The 20,590-nt window shown below is 42.2% G+C and overlaps 1 protein-coding gene and 1 pseudogene across 3 annotated transcripts in view; both read left to right on the plus strand.

Moving 5' to 3' along the window:
• The window catches only part of MYZAP (myocardial zonula adherens protein), a 98,251-nt gene that overhangs the window by 31,505 nt on the left and 46,156 nt on the right, over positions 1-20,590 (plus strand). For all 3 annotated transcript variants that reach the window (XM_073211905.1, XM_073211903.1, XM_073211904.1), the window contains 3 exons: positions 47-160; positions 3,098-3,250; positions 19,621-19,746. In XM_073211905.1, the coding sequence (XP_073068006.1) occupies positions 47-160; positions 3,098-3,250; positions 19,621-19,746 (393 nt within the window). The remainder of the gene's footprint in view (positions 1-46; positions 161-3,097; positions 3,251-19,620; positions 19,747-20,590) is intronic.
• On the plus strand, positions 16,197-19,709 carry LOC140843167 (latexin pseudogene; annotated as a pseudogene).

Consider the following 20,590-nt stretch of genomic DNA (forward strand, 5'->3'; position numbering starts at 1 on the left):
TAACCATGTGACTGGTTTTGTGTAACCATCCCCTCTATCTGTCCAGGTTTCACAGGCTCAGCAAGGCTATCTCGAGAGTCACATCCAGACACAGTCGTCAGCCCTGGATACTTTTAATGCCATGAACTCGGCTTTGGCTTTGGACTCCATTGACCTGCAGGTAGTCCTCTGTTCAGTAGCAGTGGGGTGCCCTCTTTTACAGTGCAGGAGGCTCAGCTAAGAGTGGGTCCTATGCCTTTGTAGAACAGTCAGTCACAGGATGTCCTCACTTTGTCGTTCAGAGCCCTTTATGCATGGCTGCAGTAAAGATCATACCAGCAAGATAGTGAAGGGCATTAAAAGAGGCACTTCTAACTGGAGACTTTACACCTTGGAGTTGTGGTTGTTCTGGCCCCCTTTAAAAGGTGCTTAGATCATGAGTTCAGTTCTAGAAATGTCACTTGCTCCACTAGATACTCGAGAGGTCTTAAACATCAGTGCCTGAAACAGCTTATCAGCCTCTGCTCCCTGGAGCCCGTGTTGTGGGAAGTTCCCCCAGTCACAGAAAAGACAGACTGAACCAAAGACACTCTGTGTTCATTCGTGGCAAGTAACTCCCAGAGGCTGTTAGACACGTTTTTCTAGTTTAGAAGTTATTTTGCATTCAAAGAAATCATGTGCCTTCCAAAGAATATCTTGCTGTACCAGACAAGAAAGCAGATAGACCCATGTTCTGCAATCGTGCAAATGTGTCTTGTCAACACACTTAAAGGGTATTTCTCTCTTGATTAATTGGATTTGCTAGGGGTTAACTACTCAGATGCTGCCCATTGCTACTCCTCTGAGTCCCACATCTGACACGCAGATTAACTTGAAAGTGTTCAAAGCAAAAGTGTTATATTCACTTGAAACAGCTTCCCTTGGCTTTAGTTTCCAATATGCAAATAATGGTTTCTGCTTCTACTCTAGCTTCATTTGGTTCTTATCATTTTATCCTTCTCTTAAATTCCACAGGCTATTTCATATCCTTTCTGGTTCTATAAAAATAATTTATCAGATATGCAAATAAACATTCATGTTGGGATTATTCACTTCCCCTAGGACCTCATATTCTCTTAATAACCGCTGTTAGGGCAGCTCATCCCCCTCCCCCGCAAAGCTAGGCCTTTGTCTAGCAGTGAGCCTGGGTGGGCATCCTACTGGGATTTGTCTGGGAGGCCCACCCTTCCTGGCCCTCCTCAGTGCCTGCTGGTTTTCCCCTGGCCTCAGGCCAAGCTCTGCTTTGGGTCTGATTTACTCAGGAGCCTGTTTTCCCTTCCTCCTGCCCTCGAAGCTCCCTTTCTCTCCCTCTCGGGCATCTCACTCGTGGTCAACCAGGAAGTCCTTCACCTCACCTGGGTTCAGACCTTGTTGGTATCTGCACTAAGTTTCTGGTTTTCCTCCTGGTCACACTTGAGATTTGCCATTCTTCTGACACTCCAGGTCAGCCATTAGACCAGAGTCGGCCATAACCCAGGTACCTTGACTGACTCCTCATCACAGTCCAGACTCTAGTCTGGGGCAGACAGAGGCACCTTAAAATGAAAAGATTAAAAACCACTGTTAAGAAGGAGAAAAGAAAGGTATACCATCTCACAGCCAGGAAGCCCAACTGAGTCTGAAAATAGCCAGTGTATTTCTGCGGAGCCCCAATCTCATCCATTGTCCAGTCTACCCCATTTTCATTTTTATTGACAGCCAGCCCAGACCCTTGGTTTGATTTCATAGGATGTCAGAGCTGGAAAGAACTGAGGTGATTCCTAGTTGCTTTGTTTTGTGTATAAACAAACTGAGGTCAACAGAGGGAAATGACTTGAACAAGGTGTCTGGCTAGTGGCAGAGCCAAGACTAGAACCCTGTTCTCTTGGTCCAGCTGTAGGTCATGAGCACAAGAGTAGTATCTGTAAGGCCAGTGGGGCTTGGAGAGGGGGTGGGTGCACCAGGTGGTTTCTAAAGCCATAACTTGAGTATTTTGTGATTAATGCTTCCAGACAGCTTTCTTTATTTGCCACCATAGAAAATCCTTTCTCCTGATTCAAGTAGGTTTAGGAATGAAATGCTTTTCATCCAAAGTGGAGGCTAGGGAGTTGAGGAAGCTTCAGAGACTGATCATCTACAGAGAGCACAGGTCTGTGTCCAACACCAGAGGTCCCAAATCTGATCTAAAGCTGTAGATGACCTGTGGAGGTTGTAGAAGGTGCCCATAACCCAAGTCCGGTGGTAGGAATTTGGGGTTATGGAAGCCACTCTCTGTAAGGAGAGGTAACAAGTAGAATCTGAACCATTGAATGACAACAATATTAATTTAAACATTCTTACTCCAGTGGGGGGCCTTGGAGCAATGATCAATAGGCTTTTGACACTTGTCAGACACTTGTCTGAGTCACCAGACTCTGTTCTCTGGTATTCTTCCTCAGCACCCTTCTCTGCCTGAGAGGCAGGTGAAGCATTTGTATAGTAACCTCAGCCATGTCATGGTTGTCCTTGTGGGCAGTCAAGAAGTAGAGAAGTGATGCCCCCTTTAAGAAAAAAGTGGCATCCCCCCTCTACAAAACACACGCTGCATTTTCTGTTTTCACTGTGGGAATTTGGAAAATGTAGAAAACACAAAAAAGAAAATAAATACCCTCTGTAATCCTATCATATAGAGCTAACCACTCTACTTATTTTGATAAAATTCATCCTACTCTTGAAAAAAATTTTCTCTGCACAAACACATTTGAACAAAGGCTTATACCTTTTTTTTCCAAAATAGTTTGTTCTATACTCACTATTTTCAAACCCAGTTTTTTTCCATGTGAAATTATATGTTATGAACACTTTTCCTTGGAAAGGCCCCATTTTAATCCATTTCTCTCTATCCTAAGTGGTGACAAGTGGTATGGGCAATACTGTGGGGTATTTTGGGGAAGCTCATGGCCCACCCAGACCTCTTGACCACTGGGGGACCCTCAGCTCTCTGGCTTGCAGCTGCTGTGGCCTGATCAACCTGCCTAGTGGTTAATGACAGAGGGATGTCCTGGTGTGTGACTGGCCAGGTTTTCTCACACCACTAGCCATGCTTTTTTCATCCCACTAGAAAACCCTCGTGGATGTTACTTTGGAAAATAGCAACATCAAGGATCAAATCAGAAATTTGCAGCAGACATATGAAGTATCCATGGACAAGCTACGGGAGAAGCAGAGGCAGTTAGAGGTGGCACAAGTCGAAAACCAGCTACTGAAAATGAAGGTAAAGTCTTGGAATGTGGATTTCCTACTAACTCTTCTTTCCTTCTTTTCTCTCTCCTCCTATGTTCAACTCTTCCATTTCCTTTTCTCTGTTCTCCTCCTAGTTAGATTCCCCAACCGTTTGTGGCCAGCTCCACAGGGTGGGCTCGAAGGCACCGAGGCAGTTTCTGTGTCTGACTGTCAGTCCAGACGGGGATCCTGTGTGAACACCCCATGGGAGATGCTCCCCCTTGGTCCCAGGGGCCTCAAGGGCTGCTGTGAAAGGTGCCATGGTATGCTGCTACACACTGAAGAGGGCCTTTGGGATGCTCAGAGGCCCGGGACTTCAGAAGCTGCACCATTTAGGTTTTCTCTAGGGTCTTGGGGGTCCTGTCTGGTTTGACAATGAAGAGCTGAAGGGCACCCAGGAGGAGAATCAGTGGGTGACCAGGGACTCTGGGCCATGTCCCTCTTGCCCACCAGGCTGTGCCTACTCATCAGCCAGGCTTCTAATGGCTTAGAGGTGTTCGTGCCCCTGGTAAATGTGAAACATGGGTGGATGTCCTACCCAGCGGCAAAAGTGGGCCCACAATAGCTCATAGGAGGCACTCAACAAATTATTTCCTGAATTAATTCATTTTTATTTAAGTCTGTGGTTTTCAAATTGTGTTTAACACAGCCTTAGGCTATCCTAAAGGAGAGTTCCTTATGGGTAGTGTGTCCATATAATTTATTGCTCAAACCAGAGTATATTTGAGAGTAAAATGTCATGCTGTTAAGAATTCAGTTAGGGGAGGATTTCTCATGATGGCGGCATGAGTAGGGTGGCAGAAATCTCCTCCCAAAACCATATATATTTTGAAAATACAGCAAATACAACTATTCCTAAAAGAGAGACCAGAAGATACAGTACAACAGACAGGCTGCATCTACATCTGCAAGAACTCAGCATCTCAAGAAAAGGGTAAGATACAAAGCTGTGACTCAGTGGGACCCGAGCACTCCCCCCACCCCAGTTCACCAGCAGGAGGAAAAGAATCAGAGTGGGGAGGCAGTGGAAGCACAGGACGCCACATAACCAGCCCTAGTAATCTGCACCGGGAGCACAGACACACATTGCATGGTGTACTGGATATTAGAGGAATGGAAAAGTAAAATCCAAGACTGAGACTGCGAACAGGTCCCCACAGCCGGCTCCCCTGGGAAAAAAGAAAAGTGGGTGCTTTAAAAGTCTTAAAGGGCCGAGGGTCTAACAGGGAGACAAAACAGTCCCGGCACACTCAGTCGAGCAGGCTGGGAATCTTAAGGAACTTCAGGTGCCCTAACCCCATGGGTGGCAAAGCAGCTCCAAAGCCCCTTTTGGTGATAAGCAGCCTGCTGTTCATTCCCGACTGCTGGCACTGCAAGCAAACTGGCTGACCCACCATTGCTACGGACCAGCTGGGGAGCAGCCCCACCCACAGCAACCACACAGAGTCTTCTCCCAGCGCTCAACTACCCTGGCCAGACCCAGAGGCTTCTGCATGCATACAGCTGCCTGGCACAGACAGAGGAAACCGGCACAAAGTCCAGAAGGCACGAAGGGGCACCATTCTTGCAGTAGAACACATGCTGTGTGCCTGTGACCCCTGGCAGTTTCCTAGGCCATCCTGAGGGCTACCCTGCCCACGGCAGCTCAGGGGATTAACCCAGAGACTGCTCCCTGGGTGTGGGTAACCGGCACAGGCAGTGGAGAAGGGCAAGGTGACCAGCAAGCGGGAAGGGACTTTGTTCTCCCAGCTGACACTTCTATCACCATGAAAAGGCAGAAGAACCTGGTCCAGTCCAAAACTACTCAAATGCCAGAAAGAAGGCCTGGTGAGATAGATATAACCAATCTTCCTGAAAAAGAATACAAAATTAAAGTCATAACCATGCTGATGGAGCTGCAGAGAAATATGCAAGAGCTAAGGAATGAAGTCTGGAGGGAGATAACAGAAATGAAACAATCAATGGAAGGACTTAAAAGCAGACCGGATGAGGTGGAATAGACTGTTAATGGAATAGAAATAAGAGAACAGGAACACAGAGAAGCTGAGGCAGGGAGAGATAAAAGGATGTCTATGAATGAAAGAATATTAAGAGAACTGTGTGATCAATCCAAATGGAATAATATTTGTATTATAGGGGTACCAGAAGAAGAGAGAAAAAAAGGGATAGAAAGTGTCTTTGGAGAAATAATTGCTGAAAACTTCCCCAAACTGGGGAAGGAAATAGTCTCTCAGACCATGGAAGCCCACATACCTCCCAACACAAGGGACCCAAGGAGGACAACACCAAGACATATAATAATTAAAATGGCAAAAATGAAAGACAAAGAGAGGGTATTAAAAGCAGCCAGAGAGACAAAAAAGATTACCTACAAAGGAAACCCATCAGGTTATCATCAGACTTCTCAAAAGAAACCTTACAGGCCAGAAGAGAATGGCATGATATATTTAATGCAATGAAACAGAAAGGCCCTGAACCAAGAATACGGTATCCAGCATTATTATCCTTTAAATATGAAGGAGGGATTAAACAATCCCCAGATAAGCAAAAGTTGACGGATTTTACCTCCAACAAACCACCTCTACAGTGTATTTTAAAGGGACTGCTCTAGATGGAACTGCTCCTACGGCTAAATAGATGTCACCAGAGAAAAAAAAATCACAGAAAAGAAAGCAGACCAACCAAATACTAACTAAAGGCAAAAAATAAGATCAGCTATCCACACAAGCAGTTAAGGGAAACACAAAAGAGTACATAATAAAACACCTAATATAAAGAATGGAGGAGGAAGAAAAAGAAGGGAGAGAACTAAAGAATCATCAGACTGTGTTTTTAATAGCATAATAAGTGAGTTAAAGTTAGATGGTTAGATAGTAAAGAAGCTGCCCTTGAACCTTTGAATCCAAAGCCTGCAATGATAATAAGTACATATCTTTCAATAATCACCCTAAATGTAAATGGACTGAATGCACCAATCAAAAGACACAGAGTAATAGAATGGATAAAAAAGCAAGAACCATCTATATGCTGCTTACAAGAGACTCAACTCAAACCTGAAGACATTCACAGACTAAAAGTGAAGGAATGGAAAAAGATATTTCATGCAAACAACAGGGAGAAAAAAAGCAGGTGTTGCAGTACTTGTATCAGACAAAATAGACTTCAAAACAAAGAAAGTAACAACAGATAAAGAAAGACATTACATAATGATAAAGGGGTCAGTCTAATAAGAGGATATAACCATTATAAATATATATGCACCCAACACAGGAGCACCAACATATGTGAAACAAATACTAACAGAATTAAAGGAGGAAATAGAATGCAGTGTGTTCATTTTAGGAGACTTCAACACACCACTCACTCCAAAGGACAGATCAACCAGACAGAAAATCAGTAAGGACACAGAGGCACTGAACAACACACTAGAACAGATGGACCTAACAGACATCTACAGAACTCTACACCCAAAAGCAGCAGGATACACATTCTTCTCAAGTGCACATGGAACATTTTCCAGAATAGACCACATACTAGGCCACAAAAAGAGCCCCAGTAAATTCAAAATGATTGAAATTGTACCAACCAACTTCTCAGATCACAAAGGTATAAAATTAGAAATAAATTGTACAAAGAAAGCAAAAAGGCTCACAAACACATGGAGGCTTAACAACGTGCTCCTAAATAATCAATGGATCAATGACCAAATTAAAACAGAGATCAAGCAACATATGGAGACAAATGACAAAAACAGCACAATGCCCCAGCTTCTCTGGGATACAGCGAAGGCAGTTCTAAGAGGAAAGTATATAGCAATCCAGGCATATTTAAAGAAGGAAGAACAATCCCAAATGAATAGGCTAAATTCACAATTATTTAAACTGGAAAAAGAAGAACAAATGAGGCCCAAAGTCAGCAGAAGGAGGGACATAATAAAAATCAGAGAAGAAATAAATAAAATTGAGAAGAATAAAACAATAGAAAAAATAAATGAAACCAAGAGGTGGTTCTTTAAGAAAATAAACAAAATAGATAAGCCCCTAGCCAGACTTATTAAGAGAAAAAGAGAATCTACACATATGAACAGAATCAGAAATGAGAGAGGAAAAATCATGACAGACATCACATAAATACAAAGAATTATTAGAGAATACTATGAAAATCTGTATGCTACAAGCTGGATAAAGTACAAGAAAGGGACAACTTTCTAGAAAAATACAACCTTCCAAGACTGACCAAGGAAGAAACAGAAAATCTAAACAGACCAATTACCAGCAAAGAAATTGAATTGGTAATCAAAAAACTACCCAAGAATAAAACTCCTGGTCCAGATGTATTCACTGCTGAATTTTATCAGACATTTAGAGAAGACAAAATACCCATTCTCCTTAAAGTTTAGTTTTTTTATTTTTTTTATTTTTTTTATTTTTTTGAGAGGGCATCTCTCATATTTATTGATCAAATGGTTGTTAACAACAATAAAATTCAGTATAGGGGGGTCAACGCTCAATGTACAATCATTAATCCATCTCAAGCCTAATTCTCGTCAGTCTCCAATCTTCTGAAGCATAACGAACAAGTTCTTACATGGTGAACGAATTCTTACATAGTGAATAAATTCTTACATGGTGAACAGTACAAGGGCAGTCATCACAGAAACTTTCGGTTTTGATCATGCAATATGACCTATAAACAATCAGGTCAAATATGAATATTCGTTTGATTTTTGTACTTGATCTATATGTTGATCCCCCATTTCTCCTACTATTATTATTATTTTTATTTTTAATAAAATGCTGAAGTGGTAGGTAGATGCAAGATAAAGGTAGAAAACATAGTTTAGTGCTGTAAGAAGGCAAATGTAGATGATCAGATGATCAGGTGTGTGCCTATGGACTAAGTATTAATCCAGGCTAGACAAGGGCATCAAGACATCCACGGATGCAGAAGATTTCTCTCAAAGCAGGGGGGGTGAGGTTCTGAGCCTCACCTCTGTTGATCCCCAAATTCTCACCTGATGGCCCCCCTGCGACTGTGCCTGTCTTAGGTTGTTCCTCCCTTGAGGAATCTTACCCGTCTCTGGCTAACCAGTCATCTTCCGGGGCCATACAGGGAAATGTAAAGTTGGTAAGTGAGAGAGAAGCCATATTGTTTGCAAAGGTTAGCTTTTTACTTCTTTGCAGATTTATACCCTGTGGCTTCTATGCCCAGCACTTGTCTCAAGGTATCTTTACCACCTGGAGGAATTATGATACTCGGTAAATTCGATATGAGGCACGAATTCTATTTAAGGGTTGTAATTAGGAAGGAAGAAGAAAAGCTATAGATGTAGCATACGAAGGAAACTTGGGAGGATTGATTATTTCTTTGACATATCTTCTTGTATAGTACCTTAAGTATGTATAGGTTTTAAACTACTAATTGGCACACATATATTAACATAATAGGAATACGGTGACATAAACAAAGCAAATCTATAATTACCATCCATCTCCAGTGAAGCCAAGAAAACCATTTAGGCACCCTAGGCATTTGTGAAAATTTATCTATGATATGATGGATATTGTCCAACTGTACTTGAACCATCAGACAAATTAAAGCAGCCCATTTCTGGGATCTGTTCACATCCCATATGTTCTTTTAACCATAGATAGTCTATAGTCATGAGATTTTGGAGTGCTACAACTTGCACCCCTCCCAACTCCTGGTTGAGTTCCAACAGTACAGATCCGGTCAAATTCGTTGTCTCACTGTATGCACATGCCAGCCTAGACATCTCCCTCCTCATTCTTATGGCAAGTCCAGGAGATGGTGGGCTGGATGCAGCCACAACCGCAGCATCGTCCGAATCCCTGTGGAGGCTTTTTGATGATCATCCCCCGGCACAAGTCCTCCAGAGAGTGCTGATGCCGGAAGCTCCTCCTCATATCGTATCTTAGTTCATTTTCTGGGTATCCAAGCTAGGCCTTGATCTCCTGCATAGAAACAAACAGACCCTTTGCCCACACTTTGACATGCCCTCTATACCACTGTGTAGAACTCATTGGAGGTCAGCACACAGTAACTGCTTTTTTTTTTTAAAAAATTAAGAGAAAGGAATATTATCAGAAAAGAGTACCTCCATAGCTGATCATCTGACACCCTTTAAGTGATCAACATTAAGGATATTTAAAGCATGCGTTGATCTTTGATTTACCAATAGTTTTATCCTGTTAAGGAGTAATCCCCCTTTTCCTTCTTTCTTTCTTTCTTTCTTTTTTTTTTTTTTTTTTTTTAAATTTTTAATCTACACTTACATGAGGAATACTATGTTTACTATGCTCTCCCCTATATCAGGTCCCCCCTAACAACCACATTACGGTTACTGTCCATCAGCTTAGCAAAATGTTGTAGAGTCACTACTTGTCCTCTCTGTGTTGTGCAGCCCACCCTCCCCTTGCTCCCTCCCCCCCATGCATGCTAATCTTAATAACCCCCTTTTTCTTCCCCCCCCTTATCCCTCCCTGCCCACCCATCCTCCCCAGTTCCTTTCCCTTTGGTACCTGTTAGTCCATTTTTGGGTTCTGTAATTCTGCTGCTGTTTTGTTTCTTCAGTTTTTCCTTTGTTCCTATACTCCTCAGATAAGTGAAATCATTTGGTATTTCTTTTTCTCCACTTGGCTTATTTCACTGAGCATAATACTCTCCAGCTCCATCCATGTTGCTGCAAATGGTTGGATTTTTCCACTTCTTATGGCTGAGTAGTATTCCATTGTGTATATGTACCATATCTTCTTTATCCATTCATCTACCGATGGACATTTAGGTTGCTTCCAATTCTTGGCTATTGTAAATAGTGCTGCGATAAACATAGGGGTGCATCTGTCTTTCTCAAACTTGATTGCTGCGTTCTTAGGGTAAATTCCTAGGAGTGGGATTCCTGGGTCAAAAGGTAGGTCTGTTTTGAGCATTTTGATGAACCTCCAAACTGCTTTCCACAATGGTTGAACTAATTTACATTCCCACCAGCAGTGTAGGAGGGTTCCCCTTTCTCCACAGCCTCGCCAACATTTGTTGTTGTTTGTCTTTTGGATGGCAGCTATCCTTACTGGTGTGAGGTGATACCTCATTGTAGTTTTAATTTGCATTTCTCTGATAATTAGCGATGTGGAGCATCTTTTCATGTGTCTCTTGGCCATCTGTATTTCTTTTTTGGAGAACTGTCTGTTCAGTTCCTCTGCCCATTTTTTAATTGGGTTATTTGTTTTTTGTTTGTTGAGGCGTGTGAGCTCTTTATATATTCTGGACGTCAAGCCTTTATCGGATCTGTCATTTTCAAATATATTCTCCCATACTGTAGGGTTCCTTTTTGTTCTATTGATGGTGTCTTTTGCTGTACAGAAGCTTTTCAGCTTAATGTAGTCCCACTTGCTCATTTTTGCTGTTGTTTTCCTTGCCCGGGGAGATATGTTCAAGAAGAGATCACTCATGTTTATGTCTAAGAGGTTTTTGCCTATGTTTTTTTCCAAGAGTTTAATGGTTTCATGCCTTACATTCAGGTCTTTGATCCATTTTGAGTTTACCTTTGTATATGGGGTTAGACAATGGTCCAGTTTCATTCTCCTACATGTAGCTGTCCAGTTTTGCCAGCACCATCTGTTGAAGAGACTGTCATTTTGCCATTGTATGTCCATGGCTCCTTTATCAAATATTAATTGACCATATATGTTTGGGTTAATTTCTGGGGTCTCTAATCTGTTCCACTGGTCTGTGGCTCTGTTCTTGTGCCAGTACCAAATTGTCTTGATTACTATGGCTTTGTAGTAGAGCTTGAAGTTGGGGAGTGAGATCCCCCCTACTTTATTCTTCTTTTTCAGGATTGCTTTGGCTATTCGGGGTCTTTGGTGTTTCCATATGAACTTTTGAAATTATTTGTTCCAATTCATTGAAGAATGTTGCTGGTAATTTGAGAGGGATTGCATCAAATCTGTATATTGCTTTGGGCAGGATGGCCATTTTGACGATATTAATTCTTCCTAGCCATGAGCATGGGATGAGTTTCCATTTATTAGTGTCCCCTTTAATTTCTCTTAAGAGTGACTTGTAGTTTTCAGAGTATAAGTCTTTCACTTCCTTGGTTAGGTTTATTCCTAGGTATTTTATTCTTTTTGATGCAATGGTGAATGGAATTGTTTTCCTGATTTCTCTTTCTATTGATTCGTTGTTAGTGTATAGGAAAGCTACAGATTTCTGTGTGTTGATTTTGTATCCTGCAACTTTGCTGTATTCCGATATCAGTTCTAGTAGTTTTGGAGTGGAGTCTTTAGGGTTTTTTATGTACAGTATCATATCATCTGCAAATAGTGACAGTTTAACTTCTTCTTTACCAATCTGGATTCCTTGTATTTCTTTGTTTTGTCTGATTGCCGTGGCTAGGACCTCCAGTACTATGTTAAATAACAGTGGGGGGAGTGGGCATCCCTGTCTGGTTCCCGATCTCAGTGGAAATGCTTTCAGCTTCTCACTGTTCAGTATAATGCTGGCTGTGGGTTTATCATATATGGCCTTTATTATGTTGAGGTACTTGCCCTCTATTCCCATTTTGCTGAGAGTTTTTATCATGAATGGATGTTGAATTTTGTCAAATGCTTTTTCAGCATCTATGGAGATGATCATGTGGTTTTTGTCTTTCTTTTTGTTGATGTGGTGGATGATGTTGATGGATTTTCGAATGTTGTACCATCCTTGCATCCCTGGGATGAACCCCACTTGGTCATGGTGTATGATCCTTTTGATATACTGTTGAATTCTGTTTGCTAATATTTTATTGAGTATTTTTGCATCTACATTCATCAGGGATATTGGTCTGTAATTTTCTTTTTTGGTGGGGTCTTTTCCTGGTTTTGGTATTAGGGTGATGTTGGCTTCATAGAATGAGTTTGGGAGTATTCCCTCTTCTTCTATTTTGTGGAACACTTTAAGGAGAATGGGTATTATGTCTTCTCTGTGTGTCTGATAAAATTCCGAGGTAAATCCGTCCGGCCCCAGGGTTTTGTTCTTGGGTAGTTTTTTGATTACTGTTTCAATTTCTTTGCTTGTAATTGGTTTGTTTAACTTTTGTGTTTCTTCCTTGGTCAGTCTTGGGAGGTTGTATTTTTCTAGGAAGTTGTCCATTTCTTCTAGGTTTTCCAGCTTGTTGGCATATAGGTTTTCATAGTAGTCTTTAATAATTCTTTGTATTTCTGTGGAGTCTGTCGTGATTTTTCCATTCTCATTTCTGATTATGTTGATTTGTGTTGACTCTCTTTTTCTCTTAATAAGTTGGGCTAGAGGCTTATCTATTTTGTTTATTTTCTCAAAGAACCAGCTCTTGGTTTCGTTGATTTTTGCTATTGTTTTATTCTTCTCAATTTTGTTTATTTCTTCTCTGATCTTTATTATGTCCCTCCTTCTGCTGACTTTAGGCCTCATTTGTTCTTCTTTTTCCAGTTTTAATAATTGTGATGTTAGACTATTCATTTGGGATTGTTCTTCCTTCTTCAAGTGTGCCTGGATTGCTATATACTTTCCTCTTAAGACTGCTTTCGCTGCATCCCACAGAAGTTGGGGCTTAGTGTTGTTGTTGTCATTTGTTTCTATATATTCCTTGATCTCTATTTTGATTTGTTCATTGATCCATTGATTATTTAGTAGCATGTTGTTAAGCCTCCATGTGTTTGTGAGCCTTTTTGTTTTCTTTGTAGAATTTATTTCTACTTTCATACCTTTGTGGTCTGAAAAATTGGTTGGTAGAATTTCAATATTGTGGAATTTACTGAGGCTCTTTTTGTGAGCTAGTATGTGGTCTATTCTGGAGAATGTTCCATGTGCACTTGAGAAGAATGTATATCCTGTTGCTTTTGGATGTAAAGTTCTATAGATGTCTATTAGGTCCATCTGTTCTAGTGTGTTGTTCAGTGCCTGTGTGTCTTTACTTATTTTCTGCCCGGTGGATCTATCCTTTGGGGTGAGTGGTGTGTTGAAGTCTCCTACAATGAATGCATTGCAGTCTATTTCCCTCTTTAGTTCTGTTAGTATTTGCTTCACATATGCTGGTGCTCCTGTATTGGGTGCATATATATTTAGAATGGTTATATCCTCTTGTTGGACTGAGCCCTTTATCATTATGTAGTGGCCTTCTTTATCTCTTGTTACTTTCTTTGTTTTGAAGTCTATTTTGTCTGATATTAGTACTGCAACCCCTGCTTTCTTCTCACTGTTGTTTGCCTGAAATATGTTTTTCCATCCCTTGACTTTTAGTCTATGCTTATCTTTGGGTTTAAGGTGAGTTTCTTGTAAGCAGCATATAGATGGGTCTTGCTTTTTTATCCATTCTATTACTCTATGTCTTTTGATTGGTGCATTAAGTCCATTTACATTTAGGGTGACTATTGAAAGATATGTACTTATTGCCATTGCAGGCTTTAGATTCGTGGTTACCAAAGGTTCAAGGTTAGCTTCTTTAGTATCTTACTGCCTAACTTAGCTCGCTTATTGAGCTGTTATATACACTGTCTGGAGATTCTTTTCTTCTCTCCCTTCTTATTCCTCCTCCTCCATTCTTCATATGTTGTGTGTTTTGTTCTGTGCTCTTTTTAGGGGTGCTCCCATCTAGAGCAGTCCCTGTAGGATGCCCTGTAGAGGTGGTTTGTGGGAAGCAAATTCCCTCAGCTTTTGCATGTCTGGGAATTGTTTGATCCCACCATCATATTTAAATGATAGTCGTGCTGGATACAGTATCCTTGGTTCAAGGCCCTTCTGTTTCATTGCATTAAGTATATCATGCCATTCTCTTCTGGCCTGTAGGGTTTCTGTTGAGAAGTCTGATGTTAGCCTGATTGGTTTTCCTTTATAGGTGACCTTTTTCTCTCTAGCTGCCTTTAAAACTCTTTCCTTGTCGTTGATCCTTGCCATTTTAATTATTATGTGTCTTGGTGTTGTCCTCCTTGGATCCTTTCTGTTGGGGGTTCTGTATAATTCCATGGTCTGTTCGATTATTTCCTCCCCCAGTTTGGGGAAGTTTTCAGCAATTATTTCTTCAAAGACACTTTCTATCCCTTTTCCTCTTTCTTCCTCTTCTGGTATCCCTATAATACGAATGTTTTTCCTTTTGTATTGGTCACATATTTCTCTTAGTGTTGTTTCATTCCTGGAGATCCTTTTATCTCTCTCTATGTCAGCTTCTATACGTTCCTGTTCTCTGGCTTCTATTCCTTCAATGGCCTCTTGCATCTTATCCATTCTGCTTATAAATCCTTCCAGGGATTGTTTCACTTCTGTGATCTCTTTCCTGACATCTGTGATCTCCTTCCGGACTTCATCCCACTGCTCTTGCATTTTTCTCTGCATCTCATCCCATTGCTCTTGCATTTTTTTCTGCATCTCTGTCAGCATGTTCATGATTTTTATTTTGAATTCTTTTTCAGGAGGACTAGTTAGGTCTGTCTCCTTCTCAGGTGTTGTCTCTGTGATCTTTGTCTGCCTGTAGTTTTGCCTTTTCATGGTGATAGAGATAGTTTGTAGAGCTGGTACAAGTGACCGCTGGAAGAGCTTCCCTTCTTGTTGGTTTGTAGCCTTTTCCTGGGAGAATAGCGACCTCTAGTGGCTTGTGCTGGGCAGCTGTGCGCAGACAGGGCTTCTGCTTCCTGCCCAGTTGCTTTGGGGTTTATCTCCGCTGTTGCTGTGGGCTTGGCCTGGCTGGGGCTGTTCCTCCAAAATGGTGGAGCCCCGTTGGAGGGGGAGCAGCCAGGAGACTATTTATCTCCGTAAGGGGCCTCTGTGCTCCCTGCTGCCCAGGGGGTTAGAGTGCCCAGAGATCCCCAGATTCCCTGCCTCTGGTCTAAGTGACCTGTCCTGCCCCTTTAAGACTTCCAAAAAGCACTCTCCAAACCAAAACAACAACAGCAACAAAAAGGAAAAAACAAGCGATTTTTTTTTTTTGTCCTCAGGTGCCGGTCCCAGGCACCCGCTCACTGGTCCTGCTGCCCTGTCTCCCTAGCACCAGGGTCCCTGTCCTTTCAAGGCTTCCAAAAAGCACCCACCCACCAGTCCCGCAGGGAAGGAACGCTCGATATTCTTTGTCCTCAGGCACTGGTCCCAGGCACCCGCTCACCAGTCCCGCCGCCCTGCCTCCCTAGCACCGGGGTCCCTGTCCCTTCAAGGCTTCCAAAAAGCACTCGCCAAAAAGAGAGAAAAAAAGGGGAAAAACGCGCGATTTCTTCCGTCCTCAGGTGCCGTTCTCAGGCACCCACCCACCGGTCCCACAGGGAAAAACGCGGGATATTCTTTGTCCTCAGGTGCCGGTCCCAGGCACCCGCTCACCAGTCCCGCCGCCCTGCCTCCCTAGCACCGGGGTCCCTGTCCCTTTTAGGCTTCCAAAAAGCACTCGCAGAAAAGAGAAAAAAGAAGGGGAAAAACGCGCGATTTCCTCTGTCTTCAAGTGCCGGTCTCAGGCACCCGCCCACCGGTCCCGCAGGGAAAAACGTGGGATATTCTTTGTCCTCAGGCGCCGGTCCCAGGCACCCGCTCACCAGTCCCGCCACCCTGCCTCCCTAGCACTGGGGTCCCCGTCCCTTCAAGGCTTCCAAAAAGCGCTCGCCAAAAAGAGAAAAAAAAAAAAAAAAGGGGAAAAACGCGCGACTTCCTCCGTCCTCAGGCACCGGTCTCAGGCACCCGCCCGCCGGTCCCGCAGGGAGAAACGCGGGGTGTTCTTTGTCCTCCAGCGCTGTTCCCAGGCACCTGCTCACCGGTCCCGCCACCCTACCTCCCCAGCAACGGGGGCCCGTCCCTCTAAGGCTTCCAAAAAGCTCTCGCCAAAAAAAAAAAAAAAACGCTCCGGTTTCTCTCCACCCGCCAGGAGCCGGGGGGACGGGCGCTCGGGTCCCGCCGGGCCGGGGCTTGTATCTTACCCCCTTCGCAAGGCGCTGGTTCCTTGCAGGTGTGGATGTGGTCTGGATGTTGTCCTGTGTCCTGTGGTCTCTATTTTAGGAAGATTTTTCTTTGTTATATTTTCATAGCTCTATGTGTTTTTGGGAGGAGATTTCCACTGCTCTACTCACACCGCCATCCTGGCTCCGCCCCTCTCCTTAAAGTTTTACAAAAAACAGAAGAGGTGGGAATACTTCCAGTCGCATTCTGTGAAGCCAGCATCACTCTAAATCCAAACCAGGCAAAGACCCCACCAAAAATGAAAATTACAGACCAATATCCCTGATGAACATAGATGCAAAAATACTCAAAAAAATATTAGCAAAAACCGAATTCAAAAATATGTCAAGAGGATCATACAGCATGATATGGGATTCATCTCAGGCATGCAAGGATGGTACAACAAAGTTGCAGGATACAAAATTAATACACAGAAATATGTTGCATTTCTATACACTGACGATGAACAAGCAGAAAGAGAAATCAGGAAAACAATTCCATTCACAATTGCGTCAAAAAAGAGTAAAATACCTAGGAATAAACCTAACCAAGGCACTGAAAGACCTATACTCTGAAAACTATAAGACACTCTTAAGAGAAATTAAAGAGGACACTGACAAATGGAAATTCATCCCCTGCTCTTGGGTAGGAAGAATTAATATTGTCAAAATGGCCATCCTGCCTAAAGCAATCTACAGATTCGATGCAATCCCTATCAAAATACCAACAGCATTCTTCAACGAACTGGAACAAATAGTTCTGAAATTCATATGGAAAGACAAAAGACCCCGAATAGCCAAAGCAGTCCTGAGAAGGAAGAATAAAGCAGGGGAGATCTCGCTTCCCAACTTCAAGCTCTCCTTCAAAGCCACAGTAATCAAGACAATTTGGTACTGGCACAAGAACAGACCCACAGACCAGTGGAACAAGATAGAGACTCCAGACATTAACCCAAACATATACGGTCAATTAATACATGATAAAGGAGCCATGGACATACAATGGGGGAATGATAGTCTCTTCAACACATGGTGCTGGCAAAACTGGACAGCTACATGTAAGAGAATGAAACTGGATCACTGTCTAACCCCACACACAAATGTAAATTCGAAATGGATCAAAGACCTGAATGTAAGTCATGAAACCATAAAACTCCTAGAAAAAAACATAGGCAAAGATCTCTTGGATAAAAACGTGAGCGACTTCTTTGTGAACATATCTCCCTGGGCAAGGAAACAAAAGCAAAAATGAACAAGTGGGACTATATCAAGCTGAAAAGCTTCTGTACAGCAAAGGACACCATCAATAGAACAAAAAGGCATCCTACAGTATGGGAGAATATATTCATAAATGACAGATCCTATAAAGGGTTGACATCCAAAATATATAAAGAGCTCACTCACCTCAACAAACAAAAAGCAAATAATCCAATTAAAGAATGGTCAGAGGATCTGAACAGATACTTACCCAAAGAAGAAATTCAGATGGCCAACAGACACATGAAAAGATGCTCCGCATCGCTAATCATCAGAGAAATGCAAATTAAATTTGAGAGCCCCAATGAGAGCCGCTTCACACTTGCGCAGCTGCTTCTCCCCAAGATGGAAATCCTGCCGACTCACTACCCAGCCTCCCGGGTGACCTCAGTGGTGGAGAACTGCATCAACTACCAACAGGGGACCCCTCCGCAAGGTATTTCTGGTGCAGACAGTCAAACAAGCCAGCATGGAGGATATTCCAGGAAGAGGACATAAATATCGCCTTAAATTTTCTGTGGAAGAAATTATCCAGAAACAAGTTACAGTGAACTGCACAGCTGAAGTACTTTACCCTCCAATTGGCAAGATACTGCCCCAGAGGTTGACTTGACATTTGAAGGAGGAATTGGAAAGAACCCAGATGAAGAAGATAACACATTTTATGAAAGACTCAAGTCTGTGAAGCAACCACTAGAAGCACAAAATATTCCAGACAGTTTTGGTAACGTACCTCCAGAAATGAAGCCAGTTCGACATTTAGCCTGGATTGCCTGCAGTTTTATAATACGGCAGAATTCTACCAAAAACACATGGTATAAAATGGTAAAAATTCAAACTGTCAAGCAAGTGCAAGGAAATGATGACTTCACTGAGTTAGACTACACCATTCTACTTCATGACATTGCATCTCGGGATGTTGAGCATCATTTCTTGTGCTTATAAGTCATGTGTATCTTTGGTGTGTCTGTCAGACCCTTTGCCCATTCTTAAATTGGCTATTTATATTTTATTATGTAGTTGTAAAAATTCTTTGTATATTATGGATACAAGTTCTTAGGTATGTGGTTTGCATGTATTTTCTCCCACTCTCTGGGTTGAGTTTTCACTTTCTTGATGCACAGGAGTGTCTAATATTGAATATTGATAAAAGTCTAATTCATTTGTCTTTTGTTACCTATACTTTTGTCCATATTTAAGAAGCCATTGCCTAATCAAAGGTCACAAAGATTACCTATATTTTCTTCTAAGAGTTTTATATTTTATATTATATTACATATTTTAGCACATATATTTAAGCTTTTGATATATTTTGAGTTAATTTTTGTATATGGTATATTAGTGTCTGACTTCATTCTTCTACATGTGACTATCCAGTTGTCCCAGCACCATTTGTTTGAAAAGAGTGTTCTTTTCCATTGATTGTTCTTGGTAGATAATTTCTTGATATTTAATGTTTTATATAGGTAAATTATTTACTTTGCTCAAAGTCAAATGTATAAAACAAAGTATATTCAGAAATAGGATATCTATATGGTAATATCCCCTTTCTTACTCCCTCCTTCCTCTTATTGGTAATCTTTTTATTTTTTAATTTTATGGTTTATCCTACTCTGACCCAATTCTAATAATGTAGTGATCTTATTTTCAGCCCCCAACAGAATGCTCAAGAATTTAAAAAGCTTATGTTTCTGAGGTCAGTTAGGGTGTGGACATTATTATCCAGAGAATAAGGCTTGTTAAAACTGATAGAATAAAACATAATAAAACTCCAGGATCAAAAGAACATTAGACAAGAAAAGTCATTGAAGAAAAGGGTTAATAATACAGTGGAACAGGGTCATGTTTTAGAGAAAATTCACTTTACAAGTAACTAAATTGGGGGGTGGGGCGCGTTGATACTTAGAGAGGTAAGTTCCTGCCTTTTGAAAAATTCACTCCTGTAGAGCGCCTTTGTCCTGATTGTGTCCTGATAAATCAATGTAAAGTGCCACTTCTGATTTTCTGTGCATCCGCTCGCTCCTCTTCCCTCCTGCTGCCCTTTCCTGTGAGGTGCTGCTGCTCAGTCTATTGCAGAGCCCTGGTGGGTGTATGGACAGAGTGGGAGGTGCCCATTCCCGAACCTGCCGGAGCTGCAGCTCTGAAGTGAGTCTCCTTGCAGGTGGAATCCTCCCACGAAGCGAATGCCGAGGTGATGAGAGAGATGACCAAGAGGCTGTACAGCCAGTATGAAGAAAAGCTGCACGAAGAGCAGCAGAAGCACACTGCCGAGAAGGAGGCTCTCCTGGTGTGTATGCTGTAGCTGCTAATAAAATATAGGGGAGTTTATGGTTTGTTATTGTTGGAAGGGTTTAAATAGGAGTGTTTCTGCTTAGAGATGACTTGGTGGACTCTAACGTGCGTGAGGGTTCAAGGAATTTGCTCATTCTCTCCCCTCCCTTTACTCTCCCTTCCTTTACTCACTCGCCTCCTCACTTGGAAGAGTCCCCAACCTCTGTCTCTAAATAGACTCTTTCTCTAGCCAATCACACCATTTGTCAGCATCCGAGCAGATCCTGGGCTTTCCTGCAGCTGTTCCTTCCTCACTCCATTGCTCCTCTACCTTGAATCTCCTCCTTCCCTATCCTCGATCCTGTCTAAGCTCCCCAGACACCTTGAAAATGCAGCCCTCTGCATGAATGAAGCCTTGCCCGTTCACACAACTGGAAGTGTCCTCTGTCCTTGGGGGCCCACCTTTCTCTGCTCTTTGCCGTGTCCTTCTGTGGTACCTGTTACTAGATTTGGGCTGTACATCGCACATCTTAGCTTCTCTAGGAGAGCGCATAAGTTCCTGGAAGCAGGTATTCATGCCTGCCTTGTCTTGTGTCTTTCAAGCTTAATAAACAACATGCTGAGTGATTGATTGACTGAGTTGGTGCTTTGCAATGTGAGCGAAGGATCCAGGCAGTCTGTATTCATTTCCAGATCTGGCCTCAATTCCCTTTTCATTGTTGGCAAATACAGTTAGTTACACTGAGCATCTAGTCAAGGCAGGAATAACATTGGCAGGCTCCTTTTAGTCATAAGGATTCAAGGGAAAAGAGAAAAAAATGCCTAAAAAACCATTAGATGTGTCTTTATTCACAGGTGAG

The sequence above is a fragment of the Manis javanica genome, chromosome 8 (genome assembly GCF_040802235.1).
Source record: "Manis javanica isolate MJ-LG chromosome 8, MJ_LKY, whole genome shotgun sequence".
NCBI classification, from domain to species: domain Eukaryota; kingdom Metazoa; phylum Chordata; class Mammalia; order Pholidota; family Manidae; genus Manis; species Manis javanica.